Source organism: Anolis sagrei, chromosome 2 (genome assembly GCF_037176765.1).
Source record: "Anolis sagrei isolate rAnoSag1 chromosome 2, rAnoSag1.mat, whole genome shotgun sequence".
Taxonomy (NCBI): domain Eukaryota; kingdom Metazoa; phylum Chordata; class Lepidosauria; order Squamata; family Dactyloidae; genus Anolis; species Anolis sagrei.
In genome coordinates, this window is record NC_090022.1 from 147,247,910 (window position 1) to 147,269,942 (window position 22,033).

The window sequence follows — 22,033 nt, forward strand, 5'->3', positions numbered from 1 at the left end:
AGTTGCACTAAATCTGAAATGACTTGAAGGCCCACCACAACAATCCTAATTAACTTGACTATCTCATCAGCCAAAAGCAACTCCCCACACTTCCTATTGAAATACTGGTAAGTTTATGTTGGTTGAAATTGTTTTTCATTTTAAATATTGTATTGTTCTTTCAGGTTTTTTTGCACTTACAAATAAGATGTGTGCAGTATGCATAGGAATTTGTTCATGTTTTTTTCAAACTATAGTCCGCCCTCCCAACAGTCTGTGGGACTGTGAACTGTCCCTGATCTAAACACTGCACTTGCATCCTAGAATCACATTGGCTTTTTTTAGTTGCCACTTCACACTGTTGACTCTTGTTTGGCTTGTGGTCTACTAAAACTCCTCAATCTCATTCTCATGTACTGTTTTGAAGCAAATGCCACCCATCCTATGTCTGTGTACTTTGTTTTTTATGCCTAAGTGTAATGCCTTACATTTTCCCTCCCAAAATCCATTTTGTTAGTTTTGACCCAGCTCTTCAATCTATTAAGGCCATTTTGAATTTGGATCCTGTCCTCTGGGATATGAGCTACCACTTCTAATTTGGTGTTATCTGCAAATTTGATAAGGATTGCCCTATACATGAAACACACAAGCCTTTTTCAGATAAATTTGTAGATACTAAAGGAGCATTAAATATATTGCAGGTCATGTTGGTATTTTGGTTTTGGTTTTTAATTTAGAAGAGTGTTGTATGGGAAATTTAATACGAATTGTCAGGAACAGTCAACCCCTGGCCAGTATAGTTGAAACCAATAATTTACTATTTTTTACCACAGACATTTTTCTGATAGCTGCGTGGAAGTGTTCCCTGTCAGGTAGATTTAGCATAGTGACATCAGATGGCAACCAGTTATGTTATGCCATAAGTGAAAAATATAAATAATAATGAGACAGTTCTACATCATTACTAGCAGTTCAAAGTGAATTATATACATTATTTCATTAATATTTACTTACAACAGTGTTATCTGGTGTTATTATTAGCCTGCTGTAACAAAGACTAGGAGAGAGTAGTTTGCCTGAGGCTGTTAACCCTAGCTGAGTTGATATTTGAGCAAACAAGTTGTCAGCTGACAGTTCATTTTCTCCAGCTGGTAGTGAGCAAGTCTTTTTCAGAGAATTGAGAATAGTGGCATTGTTCCAATGGCATACACATTCAGACCTTCCATTGTCTCATTTTACAGGTTTTACAGGTTTTTGTCTTAAACCTGTTTGGTCATCAATGGAGGAGAAAAAATAGTCTGTATCTGTAAGAAAATGTCTCTAATATATACCTTTCTGCTCTATAAAAATGTTGTGTTCTTCTCTAATGTTAGACACAATGCTACATTCAGTCTTTATATTATTTAGGTCAGGTATAGATTACTCATACTTCGGAATCAGTAGTTCATATACGATTTTAATGTTGAGATCTTCAATAATTTGCAGATCCTACTATATTTGGTGCAAACTTCTGTCAGGCTTTGCCCTACATTATTGAATGACTAGTAAGAGATGGGCCCATAAGATAAGTAAATCTCTCTCTCCCACTTCCCCCAGTGGCTTTTCTTTTTGGAAGATTTTCTATAGTGTATTATTATATTAGAAACAACTTCAGAAGACACAGCAATTTTTTTCCCAAGGGAAGATGGGCAAAGTATAAAAATTGCCTTCCGCCCATTTCTTAAGATTTTTGGAGGTGGGGGAGTGAAGAGAACATGTGGGATTTATGGATGTGTCCATGACCTGCAAAATGGACTTGGAAGGGCTGTGTGCAGTTCTCGGGTTTCATTTTACTAATCTCTGGAAAGGTGTATGAAATCTTACACCTTTCTGAGTTTGAGAACCAGCACTAGATGCATTCATTTCCCTAAACTTTCCCAAGCAACCTGAGCGTGCTTTCATTTAATGAGAGCTTTATGGACAGCATAGTCTATGTTCATATGACAGCAGTTGCTCTTTATGGCAGAATACTAATGCAGAACTGTGAGAATGCTGTCTGCTTATCTTTTATTGGGTTCTTCTCTTTTTCTGTAGCTGAAAGCGCCTAGCTTCAAAAGCCCTACTTAATGAAATGTGTTTCTTGATAGGATTTGCCTCTCAGGGTGTATAGTTTGCGTTTTTAAAAATGTGCAAGTTGAATTCATTTTAACTTGAACATATTTGTATCAAGGGATTGCAGCCCCATAGTTACGCAGGATTTGTTTAGGTCTCATAGGTTTTTGAATGTCTGATGGCCTGTCTGTTTCTTATTTAAATTATGGGGAGCAGATGTTACAGCTTCAAGCAAACAAAGACTTGGTCATACTGTAGTAGTAGGGTGGAGGCTTACTTTTCACGATTTAAGGTACAAGCATGGTCTCAACTCTGAATCTTTTAAAAGTATTTAGCTTTCTGTTTACTCAGTTATCTGTACCCTACCCTGTCCCATTCTTTTGTTAAGATATACCAGTGTGCTTGCAATTTCCCTTAACAAATAATGAAAAAAACAGGTAGTGTGCGTTCTCTTGTCATTTCATTCATTTGGTTGAATGAGTGTATGTATTCAGTGCTATGTATTTGGCATTTTTATTGTCTTGGTTTTAAATTTTGGTACTGCACTTGTGCTTAATACCCTTTAGAGGAGGGCGACTAAAATGATCAAAGGTTTAGAGACCAGGCCCTATGAAGAGCGTGTTAAAGAACTGGGTATGTTTAGCTTGCAGAAGGGAAGGTTGAGAGGAGACGTGGTATCCATGTATAAATACATGAAAGGTTGGCATAAGGAAGAGGGAGCAGGCTTGTTTTCTGCTGCCCTGGAAACTAGGACTCAGAGCAGTGGGTTCAAATTACAGGAAAGGAGATTCCACCTTAACATTAGGAAGAACTCCCTGATTGTATGAGCTGTTCAACAATGGAACACTCTGCCTCAGAGTGTGACACCTCCTTCCTTGGAAACTTTTAAACATGGCTGGATGGCCATCTGTTGTTTCCTGCATGCCAGGGCATTGGACTAATGGTCCATGTGGTCCTTCTAACTCTATGATTCTATGATTGTGTTCAGATAGTATTACTACCTTATGTAAGGAATATTGGGGAAGGAGGGTGCAGGAACAATTGCAGAAGATGGTGCTGAGACACTTAAAAGTAAATCAGGGTCCTTACTAAAATATCTTTCTAGACTCTGTTGACAATTCCTGATATAAATTGTGTGCAAAACAGGTACAATGGGATATGAAATCAAATGGTATGCGTATTATTTGCGCCTGTCTGCATAATAGATAACAAGTACCCATGCCTACCGGGGATCATGAGAATAGTATGAAACATCTGAAATGGTCCAGGTTATAAAATGTGTGCTAGAGAAAAGGGTCAAAAGATCATCAGAGGAAGGAGTATTGAAACACTAACTCTAGAATTGCTTTTACTTGTTGCACCTCAGCAGGAGTTCACCTTGCTCAAAGCATTCAAGAGGAAACCAGATGTGGTAATAAACAGTTTATTGATAAAGGGGCCAAATGCACCTTAAGCAAATAATAGAGTAAAAATCCAGGTGTATATCTAGAAAGGAAGTCCCATAGATAAAAGGTAAATCCCCAAAACAAGACTTGAAACTTGAACATTAATCCAGAAAACAGGGAACAAAACAAGAGCTTGAATCCATAGGTAAATCCTCAATGCAGGAAACAAAACTCGACTAGGTATCTTGAGCCTTGAGTTTACAACATAACAAGGAACAGGACAGGAGTTTCCTACTCCAGTAGCGATGTTGCTTGATCTAAAAATCCTAACAGGTCTCTCCCTAATTTAAGGGTTGCAATACATGAAGGCATTCTGTTGACCTCGAGAGGCCTGCTTCAGCATCTCCTTCCCATGGCTGAATTTCTTCCCATGTTGAAGTAGTCTTGTATCTCTATCTAATCCAACTGCTTCTTCGGATGAGCTCATGTTATCCTCCCTTCCCTGACTGTCAGCTTCTGAAGCAGTTTCATTCCCACACTCAGAAACAACATCTTGCTTCAAAAACCCCTCTATTCTCCCAACCAGAGAACCATCTTGCTCCAACACCCCCTCTGTCTGGGCACCCACAGAACCATCGGGCCATGCATCCCCAAACCCCTCTTCATCATCAGCTGGCTGAACTACAACATTATTTATTTATTTATTTATTTATTTCCAATATTTCTATCTCACCCTTCTCAACCCCTGAGTGGGGGGGGGGGGGGGGGCTCAGGGCGGCTTACAAACCGGCCACAATTTAAAGCCTCAATATAATACAAATATAAACACAAATAGCAACAGTTTAAAACAGTAAATAAAACATTTAAGTTAAAAACATGTTAAAAACATTGTCATCAACCATATAGCCAATTTCAATCCAGTTCAATATCCAAGATGCTGTTATGCTTGCTGCCCAAAGGCCTGCCCAGAGCCATGATTTAATCTTCTTCCTAAAAGAAAGGAGGGAAGAAGCTGACCTGATCTCACTGGGGAGCGAGTTCCACAGGCGTGGGGCCAGCGCCGAGAAGGCCCTGTCCCTCATTCCTGCCAAGCGCACTTGCGAGGCTGGCGGGAACGATAACAGGGCTTCCCCGGGTGATCTTAAGCTATGAGGCAGGACGTAGAGGGAGATATGTTCAGACAGGTAAGCTGGGCCAGAGCCATATAGGGCTTTATAGGCCAAGACCAGCACTTTGAATTGTGCTCGGAAGTGGACTGGCAGCCAGTGGAGCTGGCACAACAAGGGGGTGGTGTGCTCCCTGTATATCGCTCCAGTTAGTAACCTGGCTGCTGCTTGTTGGACTAGTTGAAGTTTCTGCACAGTCTTCAAAGGCAATCCCATGTAAAGCGTGTTGCAGTAGTCTATTTGGGATGTAACCAGAGCGTGGATTATCATGGCCAGATCAGGCTTCCCAAGGTAGGGGCGCAGCTGGCACACAAGTTTTAACTTTGCAAAAGCTCCCCTGGCCACCGCTGAAACCTGGGGTTCCAGGCTCAGTGATCAATCCAAGATCACTCCCAAGCTGCAAACCTGTGTCTTCAGCGGGAGCGTAATCCTGTCCAACACAGGCTGTGACCCTATGCCCTGTTTTGCCTTTTGACTGACCAGAAGGACCTCTGTCTTGTCTGGATTCACTTCCAATTTGTTAGCTCTCATCCAGTCTGACACAGCTGCCAAGCACCGGTTCAAAGTCTGAACAGCCTCCTTAGTAACAGGTGGGAAGGAATGACAGATTTAGACGTCATCTGCGTACAGATAACATCGTACTCCGAAGCTCAGGCTGATCTCCCCCAGTGGCTTCATGAAGATGTTAAATAACATCGGGGACAGTACTGAACCCCGAGGGACTCCACATGACAAAGGTTGTGGGGTTGAACAGGTGTCACCCAATAGCACCCTCTGGGACCATAGTCCCATCCCTGTGAGACATCCCAGAAGGATACCATGGTAAACAGCATCAAAGGCCACTGAGAGGTCCAGCAGAACGAACAGGATCACACTCCCCCTTTCTAGCTCCCAGCATAGATCATCTACTAAGGCGACCAAGGCTGTCTCAGTTCCATGTCCTGGCCTAAAGCCAGATTGTGCCAGATCTAGATAATTGGTTTCTACCAAGAATCCTTGGAGTTGCGATGGTTTCTTCAACAGCAGTTTTATAACAGCCTGTTTTAGGCTGGCTGGAATCTTGCCTTCCCGTAAAGAGGCATTAACCACCACCGTAATCACTCTGCCAAACCCCCTCTGTAAGTAGAGTTCACACACATAATTTTAAAATTAAGTGCCCCATAATTTAAGTATCTCACTAAAAACAAATGTTTTGAGACAAAATGGGTCTAGGGTTTGGAATAGTTATTTCTTTTTCCTAGTCATTGGACTTTAAGGTTTAGGGTCTTTTACTCCAATACTCGTTCCATAATGTTTCTTAGCACAAAATGTGCACTTGCACAAACAGAGGAAAGCAATAGAACTTTCTTTGAGGCTGCTAGAGAATGGTGTGGCTGAATTTATCCTAGGATTAGAATAATGAGTTTTTAAAAGGGCATCTGCACAAATTAGGCTAGCCCTGTAGATGCATCTCTTTTTCTGTCTTCTCTTTGCTGCAGTTGTCACCAAGATCAAGGTTGGTAGCTGAGGGCCAGTGCAGACACAAAGCAGCTATTGATGTGTCTGTTGGCTCTTCAGATGCGAAATTCAGAGGTTTGAGTTTCTTTAACCATAAAAAGGAATTAATGAGAGATGGGTACTTGTACTTCTTCTTGTCTGTGATTTACTTTCCCTTAGCCTGCTGATAACAAAAATTAACTGGGAGCAGAGAAAAGTGGCTGGAGCAATAGAGTAAGTGAAAATAGAATGTATGAGAAGAGAATGGTTCAGCGGCTCTCTCACAGCTCAATTTTCTTCTTCAGACCCGTCGCAAACTAGGCTCCTGCGGGAGCAAACCTTGCCAGCACGTCCCTGATGTCATGAGACTCCGCCTCTCGCCCCGCCCCTTTCTCAGCCTCTTTCTCCATGCCAGAGTGGTTTTTCCTTTGCTAGGGCAGCATTGCCAGCATACTCTCTCAGTTGAATTCTGCCAACTGTGAGCGTACGCTCGCATCCCTGCCCTCTGCAATGGAAAACAGGCACACTAGCAAGAGAGAGAGCAGCCTCGGGGGAAAAAAAGGCGGGGCTTCGGAGCAAGCCCGAGCGCAAGCTCGCTTTCGCTTCCTGTAGTTTGCTGCGGCATGAGCGTATGCTCGCAACACTGCCCTAGCAAAGGGAAATAGGCGGAGAAAGAGGCAGAACATCGCTCGTGCTGGCACAGTTTGCTCTCGCAAAACCCTAGTTTGCTACGGCTCTAAGTAACCAGGATGGATGGTTGAGAACACATGCGTCTGTCCTGTCCTGCTAATGTCTGGCACATAGAGAATGGACTTGCCAGGAACAGTGATCTTCTGCCTGGTGAATCACTTGTATTAGAGACCCAGGAAACATTGCTTTTTGCATGTGGAGTGAACATAACAGGTTAAAATAACCCTTCTCCACCAGTGCTGTAATTTGCAGTCGAATACCCTTCCATACTGAGAGCTTCAAAGATTGAACTCCTGTTCTTGGTTACGTACTTTTATCTGTATATTTTAGTTGTTGTAAATGACTGTTATATATATACAGCTTGATTCTCCTCAAAAGTTAGTTCCACTAATCCAGTGAGTCTTACTCCCAAACAAGTATGGGTGGAAAAACTGCAGTATTCTACCCCCTAGTTGTCAACTCCTTTTAAACTACAGCCTTAGTTTTCATGGACAAGGACAACATTGAATCAGTGAGAAAAGCCGGAATACACAATCTCTTGAGAGACATTCAGATTTGCTCACTAAAATCCCTTCTAGGCATAACAACAGTCAAGATGTATAATAAAGCAAAGATTCTACTAAAGCCTCTGCTATTGCCTAGTAGCGTTGTTGGGGAAAGGGATTCTTCATTGTTTCTCACCTTCATAAAGGTAGATTATTTGGAAACAGATGATATTCTGGGAAACACTTCGGAAATTCATGAGAGAGGGATGGAGATCTTAGCTCTCCAAGTTGCTTATACCCTGGTCTGCATTAGCAAGTTACAGGTTTTTGTTAATGTTTGACTCTCTCTTGAGCTAAAACAGACACATTCTTCACTAATAATTATTTGTATATCCTTAAATATTTTGAAAAAACAGTTGTTCACTTGTGCTATTTTTATAGCATTTATTCCTATCCTTCAGTACTTTGGGGAATTCCTTGGCCCCAATTTTTCACTAAAAAACAACTGAGCATTTCAAGCCCAAGTGCCAACTTGGTCCTTACTTGTGTTGCCGTAATCTGTACAGTCTGTCTGCCTCTTGCGTATTGTAATTAATCAATAGATGCGTTTTTCTTCTCTGTTAACAGAAATGTTTAGTCATAAGACAGAAGTATGAGCCCCACTGCTCTTTTGCCACATGGAAGAGAAAAATCTGGATTGAAAAACAAGCTTAAACAAATTGCATATCATTCTTGTTTTGGCACCGGTGCTCTTGTACAGTTCATTACAGCACCACAGCGTGTTAATTAATGATATGTAAATATATTGCAATGATTGCATTTGCATATTGAGTGAGGCCTCAGTACCTTGGTTGTGATGTGTTTTAATTAAGGGCTAATTAGAAATGATGGGAATTTCACTTGGCTCAGTCTAATTATTTTCCATTTTGATGAATATGTAGAGACTGTTATGATTAGGGATCAGAACGAACCATGGCATGTGAGTCTGTGTGACTGCTCAGGTTCTCAGGGGTTTATGGTGCTGAGAATTCTCCATTAAAAACATCCATAAAAATTAGAGCTGCCAACCAATTGAAAGGATTCTTTTAGTCACTTTATTGTAGTACTATTACTCATTTAATTGATTAATTAACTGTTTCGTATAAATATTAAGGTAATTTGGTTCAATTGATATTTTGAGGCCATTTAATGAAGATAACAGTTTCTCTTAGCTAATTAGCAGAGACAAATCCACTCTTTGTTTGGAAAATGATTTTAAATATGTTGCTTTAATGAAGAACTGCTCTTTTACATGGGAACTTTGGTTAATGTGCAATTAAAAACCCACACCATAAACTGTAACTAATTATTCAGTGCTAATCAGTTAATGCTTTTGGCCTTAATAAGACTTATTTGTGACTAATGAGAGGTTCTGGAGTATTAAAAAAAAGGGTCATCGAGAAGTCTGGTGTTATGAATAGCAAAGAGCAGCATTTAAGATTGAGATACATGAAGTTTCAATCCTATGCTACAACTATTAGAATTGCAGTGGTGACTGCAGCCATTTGCCACCACAACCTTTGGTTTTGCTATAGTGGAGGTAACCTCTGGTAGGTACAAAACACCCTCAGTCTGGGTAAAATTACTTGGTTTTGAGGAAAAGGAACTTACAGTCCTTCAGCTTTCCACTACCCCTTCTATTCATCTTCTGGACCTGACCTCTGTCACTGGACAGCCAATTACACGTTTCTCTGAACCATTGCTAAATCCCAAGTCATTGAAGTTAATTTCAATATTTCTAAGCATTTGGGATTTTTACAGACATCCGTGCTGAAATTATCTTGGACCAGGAGAGACATGTTCACTTTCCCATTTGTATCTTCACCTGAGATTGCTATGTAGGCATTGAAAGTACAATGTGACTGAGGGGGATATGTATTAGGGGGTTAAATATTGTGCTATTTAACCCCCTACAAGGTCCTTCAAGTAGCAGCACATATTGGAAGAAAAACAACCAATGTCTTGTGGAGAAAAGTAGACTGAAATCATCCCCTTTCAAATCTCTACTTAGCAGTGAAGTTCACTGGGGTCCTTCTACATTGACAACTAATGTGGGCCCAATCTGGTGTCTTTTTTTTTTTTTCATTGGGATAACCGTACCAATCTTGGGAGCTGGAGGGAGTCCCTATGGTCTAGCTGCTCCAAACTCAGTTTGGGGCTGCTGGGCAGCACCTTTGCCCCCCCCCCCCCAATTTGCAACACAATGCAAATACCTTAACTCTTCAATATGGCCCTGCTCCATTTTACTTTTAATACTTTTTGCCCTTGAGATCTGCAGTTGAACTATATATTCAGTGAAAATGGAAAAAAATCCATCTGTCTTTCATTTGCATACTGTGCATTTGCAGTGGATCTGTGCCTCTAAGACCATGGTTCTTACTATCTTTGCAAAGAGAATGTGGAGGAAAATTAACTCTTAATTTTTTTCTGCCCTTGAAATAAACTTCTACTCCCTGTTTATATTTATGCAGTGTTAAGTATACGTGGTATTCAGGAAGAAGATCCCCCTGATGCTCAGCTAATGAGACTAGATAACATGCTGCTGGCTGAGGGTGTCTCCGGGCCTGAGAAGAGGGGAAGAGGAGGACCAGCGGCCATAGCAGCAACTTCAGGTGGCTGTCCAAATGACAATAGCATTGAACACTCTGACTACAGGGCCAAGCTGTCACAGATCCGACAGATATACCACTCTGAGCTAGAGAAATATGAACAGGTGATCTTTCTGCATGGAAGAGTTTTTATCATCTCAGTTAACAATTAATAGTTTTTCCTTTGTGGTCACAGAGCAGGGAGTATACTGTTTTTGTGATACAATAATCTAACCAGCTATTTATCATACAAAAGTAAAAATGGCAAGTTGTGTGATTTAGGCTGCATTTTTTCTGTAATTTGGGGTGGGAGATTTCTTGCTTTAGGCTGTGTCATTTCTTGATATTTGTTGCATTAAAGGCATTTGAGACAACACTGTGTATGACTTTCCCCTTCAGAATTACCACATTTTGCCAGGCCAATAGCGTGCATGAATCGTATCTATCATTCTCCAGAAACCAAAATCAGTCGCTATGTTTCATCGGGGAATTTCTTATGAAACTCTTAGAAAATCCTTCCTTTTCTAATGCAACTTCTGTATCTTTTAAGTGGGGCACAGTCTGATACAGGGACTGGTACAACTGGGGCCATTTGTGTGCCTTATAGTTAAATAGTACAAGCTTAAATGTAAAGAAGAAAAAGATTTCACAACGTAGAATCTGCCTATTAATTATAAAAGATAATAGCACTATGGAGATATTCTAGTTGGACTTTGATATTGTAAACTACCAAGTATAATCCAGTTGTTACAATTTATCACAGTAAAGCCCAGGAAAGTATATCTTCTAGATATATTTGTATAAATATTTGCACTGCAGAAAATGTCAAATTCTTCTTCATGTGGAGTAATTATAACTCCCACTTTCCACTTGTGCATTAAATGGGATGATGCCTTGAGAAACCTTTTACTTTTCTTTCTGTTAGAAATGGCTTATTTTTATACTCACTTCTAGGCTTGCAGTGAATTCACTACCCATGTTATGAACCTGCTCCGGGAACAGAGTAGAACAAGGCCAATTTCTCCCAAAGAAATTGAGCGTATGGTGAATATAATTCATGGGAAGTTCAGCACCATCCAGATGCAGCTGAAACAGAGCACATGTGAAGCGGTGATGATCTTGCGCTCGCGGTTTCTTGATGCAAGGTAATACATAAGCAATACTCAGCATACATATTGTCTGCCTCCAGGATGTTGGCAAATCACTGTCAACCTCTCTAAGAAGTCAATGAAATAAATACATGCCTTAGTTATTGTGATCTAGAATTATTCTATGTTTTGGGGAACAGTCCTGTAAATATTATTCCTTTCTGCTGTTAGATGTATGTAATCATTCAAGTTTTATTTTAACTGATCTGTTCTTTTTAACTGGAGCCTATAAAAAGTGTAAACTCCATTTCATGTGATTTTGAGAGACCATGATTTTGCAGGAACACAGATAATTATATTTAACTAAGAACACTGACCTGTTTTCCACCACATGTGCTATCCTGACATTAACTTTTCAAGGTTTTTTGGGGGGTCATATCCCATCTCTGTCTGATCATTATATCACTATTTTGAATGGTTTATTGAAATGTGGTACAGAAATTCTCAAAAAGCCCCAGACATACTGGAGATGATGAGGCTTGGGCCTTGGACATTTTGTGTGCAAAACTTGGGTCATTTCCAAAACTGTTTACTTGCAGCCTAGATAATTTTATCAAAATAAATTTATCTAAAATTTTATCAAAATATTTTCAGCCTGGAACAAGATGTTTTGAGATGAAATCTGGGTAACTGGTTTGCCTTTGGCAGTTCTCTTAGAATTATTGGCTTTGTTCAAGTTGTGCTTTCAGCCCTGTTTTCCCCCATTCTCTTTACCCTTCTGACTTCTCGTTTGGCAGAAGTCCTAGTAGTTCTAATTATTTTATCCATACTGTGAATTCTATAATTTTTTTTGGTCAATATTGCTTATGTCTTGGAAAACAGACTGCACAGTACAACTTCTGTATCTATGGACAGCAGTAACAATGGCTTCATCTATCCACTTCTGAAAAACATGGCCTCTCTAACAATTTTCTAGGTCTCCAACATGACTTTATGATATTATTGGTCTAGAAGCTCTTAATTTCTATAGGCATTGCTATTATTCATGGTTTTGCATGACCACAAGAAGTCCAGAAACATGTACTCTGTGGATGCAGGGATTGTATTTATGCCAATACAGTAGTTGTTCCCAATTTGAAAGCAAGCTAGAGCTGCAGTTTGAATCAAATGGTTTTTACTGCAATGATTTATTTACATGCTGTCTTTCTCTGTAGTTAGTATGACCTCCAGTGGAACTCTTGCTGGTTTGGCTTCTAGCTTTTGGGTCTGTGCATAATATCTTTAGATATCATCGGTCTGAATAACTGCAATCTATTTCCAGGCGCAAACGGCGTAACTTCAGCAAACAGGCAACGGAAGTCCTGAATGAGTATTTTTATTCACATCTGAGCAATCCTTACCCCAGTGAAGAAGCCAAAGAAGAATTAGCAAAGAAAGGAGGCATCACAGTCTCACAGGTAGGCTGTGTAATATGATAGAGACTATTTCCACCGTACATGACTTGTTATTTTCAAGAATTTTGATTGGAGAAGTTTAAGAGTTGTATGGCCTTTCATATTATATTATATTATATTATAGATATTATAGGACTGCAAATTTCCTGCATAGCTGGTGGGAATATGTGCTAGGGGTTTTAGTCCGGAGAGATGGATAATTCCAACCCTTGTTATAAGCTTTGAGGGAAATATGCATAGAATATAAAAGTTGGAAGCAGCATAAATAATTCGGATTCAGTTTTTTAAGTCACTTATTACCATTTTGCTATCATCAAAAGTAATCTATTTTTTAAAAAGTTCTTTATTGTACTCTTAAAATCTAAAAATATTGTTAAATATTTGACAAAGTACAGGCAGTCCTCGAGATACAAACATCACACTTACATACAACTCCTAATTACAAATGGGGGTGAGAAAGCAAGAGGTTAGATTAAATCTATTCCTGGGAAGGGAAATTCACTAGTGGAAGAGTTATTATGTGGAAAAGATGTCTCCGTTGAAGCTTTATCATCAATCCATGCTTCCACAACAACCCAAATTTTAAAAAAAATCAATATGCTACAGGGACAGAAAGGAAGGTGAAATCTTCTGAATGGGTACAGAGAGCAAAATAAATGTTACAGAATGTTAGCTCTTCCTTATGCCATCCAAAGCAAAAATAACCTATCCGTTTTGGGCTGGAATTACACTTCAAAAATGTACCTCTTCCGACTTACATACAAATTCAACTTAAGAACAAACCTACAGACCTATCTTGTTTGTAACCTGCGGACTCTCTTAGAGATGTAGAGGACAAAGTCATTGCAGAAGAACAGCCAAATCCAAAGCTTAGCTCATGTTAAGTAGGGTACAAAAATCAGTGGGGGAGAAAGTATTTAGTCAGATACCAATTGTACAAGTTCTCCCACTTAAAAAGGTGAGAGAGGCCTGTAATTGACATCACAGGTACACCTCAACTATGAGAGACAACATGAGAAAACACATCCAGAAAATCACATTGTCTGATTTTTAAGGAATTTATTTGCAAATTATGGTAAAAAAATAAGTATTTGGTCACCTACAAACAAGCAAGATTCGTGGGTCTCACAAACAGGCTCCTCTGTCCTCCATTCATTACCTGTAGTAATGGCACCTATTTGAACTTGTTATCAGTATAAAAGACACCTGTCCAAAACCTCAAGCAGTCACACTCCAAACTCCACTATGGTGAAGGCCAAAGAGGTGTCAAAGGACACCAGAAACAAAATTGTCGTCCTTCACCAGACTGGGAAAACTGAATCTGCAATAGGCAAGCAGCTTGGTGTGAAGAAATCAACTGTGGGAACAATAATTAGAAAATGGAAGAGATTGTAGGGATTAGATATTATATTACAGTATTTAAATATTATGAAATTTTACTCCTGTTGAGTTTTTGTTTTAAACTGTTGTTGATATTGCTGTTATAGTATGCTAACTCAACTCAATAGAAAATCTGACCTGGAACCCTTTTTAATTGGTTGATCCTTACCATGTGCATGTTTGGGCCTAGTTAACAACAGGGCTTTTTGGGGGAGGTGGGATGTAGGGAGCTGATCTGATCAGTGCCCCTGTAACTTTGTTATTTAGTAAATCTTGGTAGGAGCATGCAGCATGTATCTCAGTGTAGCACCCCTTAAATTCCTGATCCAGGATGCTTGAGTGTTACTATGAGAATTAAATGGTTAAACCCTACTCTTGGAAGTTTTCCAGAAGTGTGGTTTTATTTTGCCCACATTTATAATAGTTTATAGTTCATACCTCTATACTTTGTTGATGAGGTTACTGTGCACTGAATTATTTCTGCAGGTCTCTAACTGGTTTGGTAACAAGAGAATCCGGTATAAGAAAAATATGGGAAAATTCCAGGAGGAAGCTAATATTTATGCAGCCAAAACGGCAGTTGATGCTACTAATGTGGTAGCCCAGGGAAACCAAACAAGCTCTCCACCTACCCCAAATTCTGGTGAGTTCAGAAAGATTGTATTTAAAACAGTGCATGCCTTGATATTTACCGAGGAAATTGGAAGGGTCTTTTTCAACATTGTTCTGAAATCCAAAAGGATATAATAGTGTGAATAGATGCAATGGACCCTATTGGGAAATGGCTCAGAACCAGTGTCTTGTGGTTCTAAATTCCAGTGTTTATCTATTTTCTCTGTTTAGAGAGTCCTGCTGATTGTGCTATGAGTACCAATAAACAATTCTGGCTCCCAGTATCTTTCAAACTAATTGCTGCTTTTCAGGGTAAATTATTAATAGACATCTCTAGATGTTCCTTTTCCTCCTATGACAAATTTCACTAGACTTACATACATGTATTCAATTATTTTGGTAGAGATTTCTGTTTCTTCTGAAGAACAGCAGCTTGTTTGATACATTTTGGAAACTAGAATTACTTTAGTAGAGTTAGTTGCTACTATTGGCACATCACTTCATTTCAGGCTTCACTTCATTTGCCCCTCATTTTCACAGCATTCCCATTTATATACCAAGGTTGTAGTCTGCCTTCTTTGTTTGTTAGGGCAGACACTTTTTATGTGAAGGTTTTCTAAGAAATGAAGGGGGGGGGGGGGAATAAATTATTTATTTACAGCTCACTTTAACTTTTATAATTTTTCACCAGTTCTTTCAGTCCGAAAGCATCACATTGTATAACTACGGATTGTTTATGTTACAAAATGTATGTTTACTCCTTGTGAACTATTTTGTGAAAATGATAAATTACTGTGATCTATGGCGCATAGCTTTGATGTTGGCTATTGTCCCAGTTTTTGATTTTACCTGAAAGACTGACTTGTCTGTATATTGTTTGCAGCTGCTAACAGTTTTTGTCCTTTTTTTTTCCTCCTGGAAGGCTGTTGTTGTCTTCCTGAAAAACACCTCCTTAAATGTTTGCCAGGAACTGAGAAACATTTGGTACTGAGTGTCAGGTGGATTTTTCTCCCCAGCAACCTGGAAATGCCTCATGTTGTTGGGCACACATTCAGGGGGAAATTAGAAGCAATGGCACAGGTGGAGGGCTGTTCTGTAATGCACTTTGAATCCTCAGCTAAAACATAAAAGCAATGTGGTAGAATAGCTTTTCATTTTTCTTCAGATTCCTTTTTTTAGCCAGAACTAAATTATAAATTTACTACACAATCTAAATGTTGTTTTTCTTTTAGAAATAGTAACTGTTCTTATGTGTTCTTATGTGGAAGAAAGTAGTGGAGGATTCGTGATTGGGAGTGCCACACAAATCTATCTATATAAATAAAAACGTAATGTTTGTTAGTGGGATTAACATAAATCAAAAACCACTGGACAAACTGACACCACATTTGGACACAATACACCTATCACTCATAAAAACACTGAAAAACACAGCAGAAGAGACATAAAAAGCCAAAAAACAAAAATTACATTACAACACATGCACAAAACCACCCACACACATATGCAAACACATATACACACACACATATATATATACACACATACACAAAACACATATACACAGATGGCCACAGCAACGCGTGGCAGGGGACAGCTAGCTATTTATATTTTACTCATCTCCCATGCAGATAGTAGGGATGGGGTTGGTATAGATGGACTGAAAAGAAAGAAAGAAAGAAAGAAAGAAAGAAAGAGAAAGAAAGAAAGAAAAGAATCCTCTGTTCAAACTGTGGCTTGGATTTCTATATACCATATTTCATTGCATAGTAGTTGCAGCCCCCTTTTGGGGCCCCAGTTTGGGATTTAAGAATTCATTGCGTAACTGTCGCACTCCTGCCTACACCTTGTAGCAGCTCCCATAGCTCTGAGGGACAGGTGCATGAACAAGTGATGGTGCGAGAGTTAGGAAGCCTCTCTTGGCTTCCACTGAACATGATTTTCTAGCTCTCCCCTGGCTGGAAGCCAAAGAAGGCTGTTTAGGCTTTGCTCACTTATGCATTTAGGTGTGGGAAGCCTATTGCATCTCCCTTGACAACCATGGGCCTCCAATTTATTCACAGCATAATAGTCGCACCCCCTTTTTATAAGGGAAAACGTGCAACTATTACACAGTGAAATGCAGTATTTATAAAAGAAAAATGGCAGATGTATCATCTAGTCTTGCCCTCTCCCCAATAAGTGCCTAGATTAGAATATAGGTTTCCTGCACCAGAATGAAGGATTATGTGCCTTTTCATCTATGTATTTTTGTGACACTACAAGAGGTGTTAGTCGTTTAATATTCTTTGAAAAAAATGATTTGTTAGTTACTCTGATCTTGGACAGGGCTTCTTAAACTGTGGGTCTCAACCCCAAATGAGTTCTCCTTAGCTCAGTGATGAGATCACAAAAATGTTGACAACTAAAGGTTTTTGAAAGCCACATAGACATTTACATGAATATATTAGCAACATCTTGTGGTGTTGTGGACTCTGCAGAAAATGCTTTAGCTGTACTTCACAAAAAAGTAAGCCTTGAAAATGCTAGTTTTATTGTTAGTAAATGTTTGATCTTTACACCTATTTTATATGCCTATATATCTGAGGTCACATAACATGTTCTTGGGCAAAAAAGGGTTGTGAAAAAAATATTGGATGGGAAGAGGTTTTAAGTGGTAAAGTTTAAGAAGCTCTGATCTTGATTATAGTACAGTGGTTAAGAATCAATTAGTAGTAGTGTAGATATTTTTCAAGATGGTTCCATATTTATATTACTCTCCTTCCACACACACCCTCATGTACTCCTGTAAGGACTAAGAGGGTGTGGTCCTTTTTGAAAGGATCTTGTAAGCAACTTGGCTGATCAAGAATGAACACTGAGCTAGACCTTAAATGAACAGAGTTATTCAAATCAGGTAGGCAGAATTTAGAGTACAATGGCTAGTTAGGGGAGATCATCAATTTTATTTTTAAGGGAAACTGAATCTTTTTTAAAAAAATAGAAATTGCCACACATTTGATGCTATTGTTCCCACAAAGCCTACATGGGGCACTGCTACTTCCACAGTGCATGCAGATTTTTTTCATTCAGAACTGTGGGATTACAGTAGTAATACTTCCATATTTTGCATGTGGACATTTCCATACACAAATTACATAGACATTTTTTATGTAGGGATGAGCAAATAGTTCTTTGGATTTTCTGGAACTGCAGTAGTGAATGGTACAGAATGCAGAATTGCAGTCCAGTAACATCTGAGACAATTTACTTGTCTCACTCCACTTTAATGGAATCGTTCTCAGATTGTCTTTCAAGTATGTTCTTCATGTCTCTTCTATAATTCTTGCATGTCTCAGAGAATTCTGCTGCACACAGTGGTTACTTCAGACTCTGCTCATGCTGTTGATCGAAATAATTTTTGTCTATAAATAGAGTATTATAGAACACTGTTGCTCAAGGTATTTGGTATGATAGATCAACAGACTTTTTCCCAGTGTGTCAGGGCTTGATACTATATTTGTACCTAATGGCTTCAGTTCTGTGTTTCTTTCCTGGGAACTTTCCAGGAACCAGTAGTCAATGGCTTATGGACCATCAGTCTGAGGAGCACTGCTCTAGAATTCATGCTATTTCTACCATGCATATTATAGCAGATTAGTAATGGTAGGCAATTTTACAGGTTTCTGATTATTTCCACTGAATGAGCCTGAGGATTCCTAGGAGCATAGTTTGAAACTATTGCTAAAAAGCAAAATTAGGGAGGAAACCTTGAGCTGGAATCATGAAATATCCAGGGCTGTATGAGACCAGAAATAATCTCCAGAAGCAGAGTCCTCCATGAAGACAATTAATTGTAGTTTAGGTGAAGAACGTGTGCTATTGTCTGTGACAGATGACGCAAAAATGAGTGGGTGCAGACATACCTTTAGGTAACTTCTTTTCCTCTTCAGGTTCCTCTGGGTCATTTAAAATGACAAATTCTGGAGATTCCTTTATAAACCTGCAGTCACTCACCTCCTACCAGAACTCGCCAGTGGGAGCCAATGTGCAGTCACAGGTGGGTGTGCGGAGCAAACTGTGTGACAAATCCCCTGAGGCCTACAAACAATTAGAATTCAAATTCTCTCTGAAATATTGCAACACAGTGGTCAGAACTCTTTATTAATAAGATTGGCTTCCAAAATAACTAATCCGGTGCTGGTTCAAGCCAGGAGAGGACTATTTTTTGTGTTTTAGATTGCACTTTGCAACACTTCTCATTCAGACTTCTGTATTGTTACTACATAAATGTGTTCTAAGGGGTTTGACTACTGGCATGCCCCATAGAATCTGTGGTGATGCCATGTGCTGTTGGTGTCATGCACCAGAGGATAGTGCTGTGTCCCACACACAGTTGTGTGCATGAACACTTCCACAGTAGACCTAGATGGACTTGACACTAACAGTCAAGTCCAATATATATCTTGCTTTATTGTATTGGAGCAGAAGTGAGGCTATGTAGCTGGGAAGAGACACCTATGTTATCAGGTTTAACTACTAATGCACATTGCAGTCTTACTGCTATGCTTAAAATGGGTCACACAGCCATAGTTTATTGCTATTCCTGAATCAGATCCAGGTGTCCCAGATTCCATAGTGAGAGGGAGCCTTCATGCAATGCAGGTGTTCTGCACCACGTGTTCTGAAGCAGTGGGTGGGGCCATTTATGTTTCCTTTCTCCAAACAATTGGGCCAAGAGGTCCATTCATCGTCATCTTTTTTTGCAACCCTTGCCAATCTGATGACAGTCTTTACTCTTTGAGCATAACACACAATTGTGTCTCAGTGCTAGGGAGATGTAGTCTGCTGTAGAATGTGGCTGTAAAGAGAGATTACAAATGCGATTTTAGCTTGCAACTGTTAGTCCAGCTCAGCACAATAGTTTCATTGGAGGGTGCATAAAAGAGAGTAAGGATAGTGGATTTTGGTCAGTGACTGACATAACTGTGTAACTGAAATTTTCTCCTCTTTCCCTTTTGCCACATTGGTTGTATTGTTGCAGATGGATTCCTTACACCATGTCATACACCAGGCAGGAAGATATGACAGCATTGTGGGAAACCCTCTCTATTCGACACAGCGCATTGATGTAAGGAGCTTCTGATTTGAAAGGAGGTGTCTTGAACTGCAGAAATCAGAAATGGCAGTGGAGGTTGATGTAAACACCTCTGCAGAGGCAATTAAATTTAATGCTCTACTGCAGCATTAACTGTGGTGTTGCTGTTCCAAAGAGTGTGAAATAGGTGGCCTGTTTCCAGTCTTTGTCATTTAGGGGACTACCTTCCCCTCTTTATTTTAGACTAAGAAAATCCCTCCATTACTGTGAAAACCAGAACCATTAGTGCTTTGGAATGGTCAGAATGTAATACTCTTACCAACCTGTCCAAATTAAGCAAGTGAATTAGAAGGAGAGAGCACCTTCTAGTCCCCTCCCATTGGAGGAGAGAACTGCCAGTTGGAGCAAGAGACAACAGGAAAGAGAGGAAGCGAAAGAGGAAGCATGCACACAACTAGCCTACACTGAAATCCACAAACTGGCTATGGATGGTGACTATCCCTTATCTGCATTTGGGAACTGAAATGTATGTGTGAGTGACCTTCACTGCATACATTATTCCTCCATGTGATCTGAATTCCTTTTGATAAATGACAGTTATGGCCAATAAAACATCCATTTAGACATATTAGCTGGAGAATTTGGGCAAGAGGAAAGGAGTCCCATTTAGGAAAAGAGAAGAAGCTATGAAATAAATGCAGCGGAAGCAGCATTCACACCATACTTTGCCTTCTGAATGTCTCAGAAAGTGAACTGCAGTGTCAAGACTTTTGCTCTGAAGCTAAGTCTTCTGGAACAAAGTACGTGTCTTGCCTATGGCATAATGCCCTCCTGTAGTGATATGGGAAATCGTACTCAGAATGGTTTAGGATGCAAGTAGCACCTTGTGGACTTAACAACAAATGCATTTATTCCCTCTTCAGGCTAATGGCAGCTGGCAGGACGCTACAACCCCTTCATCAATCACTTCACCTGCCGGAGATCCCGGAAGCATTAATTCAGATGCATCTAATTAAATTTTTAGGACCTGTTGAGGAGAGGAAAGAGGTCGTTAGTGTTACTTGTCAATGTTGCTCTTTTTGCCAATACTTTTGATTCTACAACTTGACACACACAGCTAATTACCTCAGACAAAAATAAAAAAAGAAAACCAATAGAAGATTGTGATTATATATGGACACCTCTCTACCTCTCGGCATGATGTGCTTGAGTTCTTCTGGCTTGTGCCCTTTGGTTTATAAAGGAACTGGCTTCATTTACCAAACCAAATTCCTTTTTACAAAAAAGAAAAAAAAGAAATGCCACTTTTATGCGTAAGAGTCTGAAAGTGTTTCTCCAAATGAACTCAATTTTCCCAGTTTAAAAAAATGAAACTAATTTTAATTTCTATGTGTTTTATTATAAAAATTCTGTTCTAGATGCTAGTTATTAACAAATAGCCCCTCTTGTATTGTAATTGTATGCGTTCTCTGTATTGTAATTTTGTATAGGAAGACCTTTTCTTTACACTCATTAACAAGAAAACACCATTGCTTTACCAAAATGATTGTTGGACTTTGCTCTTGAATAGAAACTTCATCTTCTGTGTCACTCATGTAGCTCTAATTTAATGTCTTAGAGAAAACACAGACTTCCCTGTGAATAGACTTTCGTGCATTTAGGAAATGTTAATAGCAAAGTCCATCAGTTTCAGTTTAAATTTTATCAAAGAATAAACTTCCAAAGTCTTTTTTCCCTTTTTTGCCTTTTTCCAAGCCTTCCTTCATGTATGTCAGGTGCTGTCTCTTGGCAGCATGATGTGTAAAGAAAGAAATTTGATTGTATGCATGTCTATTCAGAAGTGAGGAGGCATGAATATTAAGGAGGCACAAATAGAGGGCAAAACGGAGAAGGTTACCTCTTGTCTGGAAATCTATGTCAACTACGTGAAATATAATGTGGATCCGGAATAGGTCTCCACAGTCACTTATGGATTTACCACCAAGACTCTACCCTTGGAAGACAATCATACTCAGCCACAAGTGATTGCCTGTAGTAGTAGTAATTCAGAAGTAAGTCCAGTTGAATTCAGTGGGATTTACTCCAAGGTAAGTGTGTATTGGTTTTCCGTCTAATTCTGTAAACCCAGGAGATCAACTGTGGACCACAAGTCTGTAGTCAACCTTAGCTATAATAGCTTATGGTGAGGAATGGTAGTTACATCCCTGTTATAAACAAATGATGTGCCCTGTCAGAGTGTTAGTACTTGTACATACAGGCAGGCCCTGGGTGACAAATATTAAACTTATGTCCAACTCCTAGTTAGAAATGTGAGTGAATCAACAGGAAGTGAGAGAAAATCTCCCCCATAGGAATGGAAATTCACTCCTGTAAGAATTATCATGGGAAAAAGATGTCTCTACTATAGCTTTATCACCAATCCTTGTTTTCAAAATCCACTTGTCATAGGGACAGATAGTGAGGTGAAGTATTTTGAATAGGTACAGACAGCAAACCAATGGGAAAGGTGTTAACCCTTTCCAT

At 39.4% G+C, this 22,033-nt stretch overlaps 1 protein-coding gene across 1 annotated transcript in view; it reads left to right on the top strand.

Annotated features, from left to right (window-relative positions):
• Window positions 1-21,244, top strand: part of PBX4 (PBX homeobox 4) — a 46,500-nt gene extending 25,256 nt beyond the window's left edge. Inside the window, exons 3-9 of the mRNA XM_060763861.2 lie at window positions 9,783-10,024; window positions 10,854-11,044; window positions 12,309-12,444; window positions 14,308-14,464; window positions 18,366-18,472; window positions 19,457-19,543; window positions 20,434-21,244. Of these exons, the coding sequence (XP_060619844.1) occupies window positions 9,783-10,024; window positions 10,854-11,044; window positions 12,309-12,444; window positions 14,308-14,464; window positions 18,366-18,472; window positions 19,457-19,543; window positions 20,434-20,526 (1,013 nt within the window). The 3' untranslated portion in view covers window positions 20,527-21,244. The remainder of the gene's footprint in view (window positions 1-9,782; window positions 10,025-10,853; window positions 11,045-12,308; window positions 12,445-14,307; window positions 14,465-18,365; window positions 18,473-19,456; window positions 19,544-20,433) is intronic.
• Window positions 21,245-22,033: the final 789 nt, after the last annotated feature.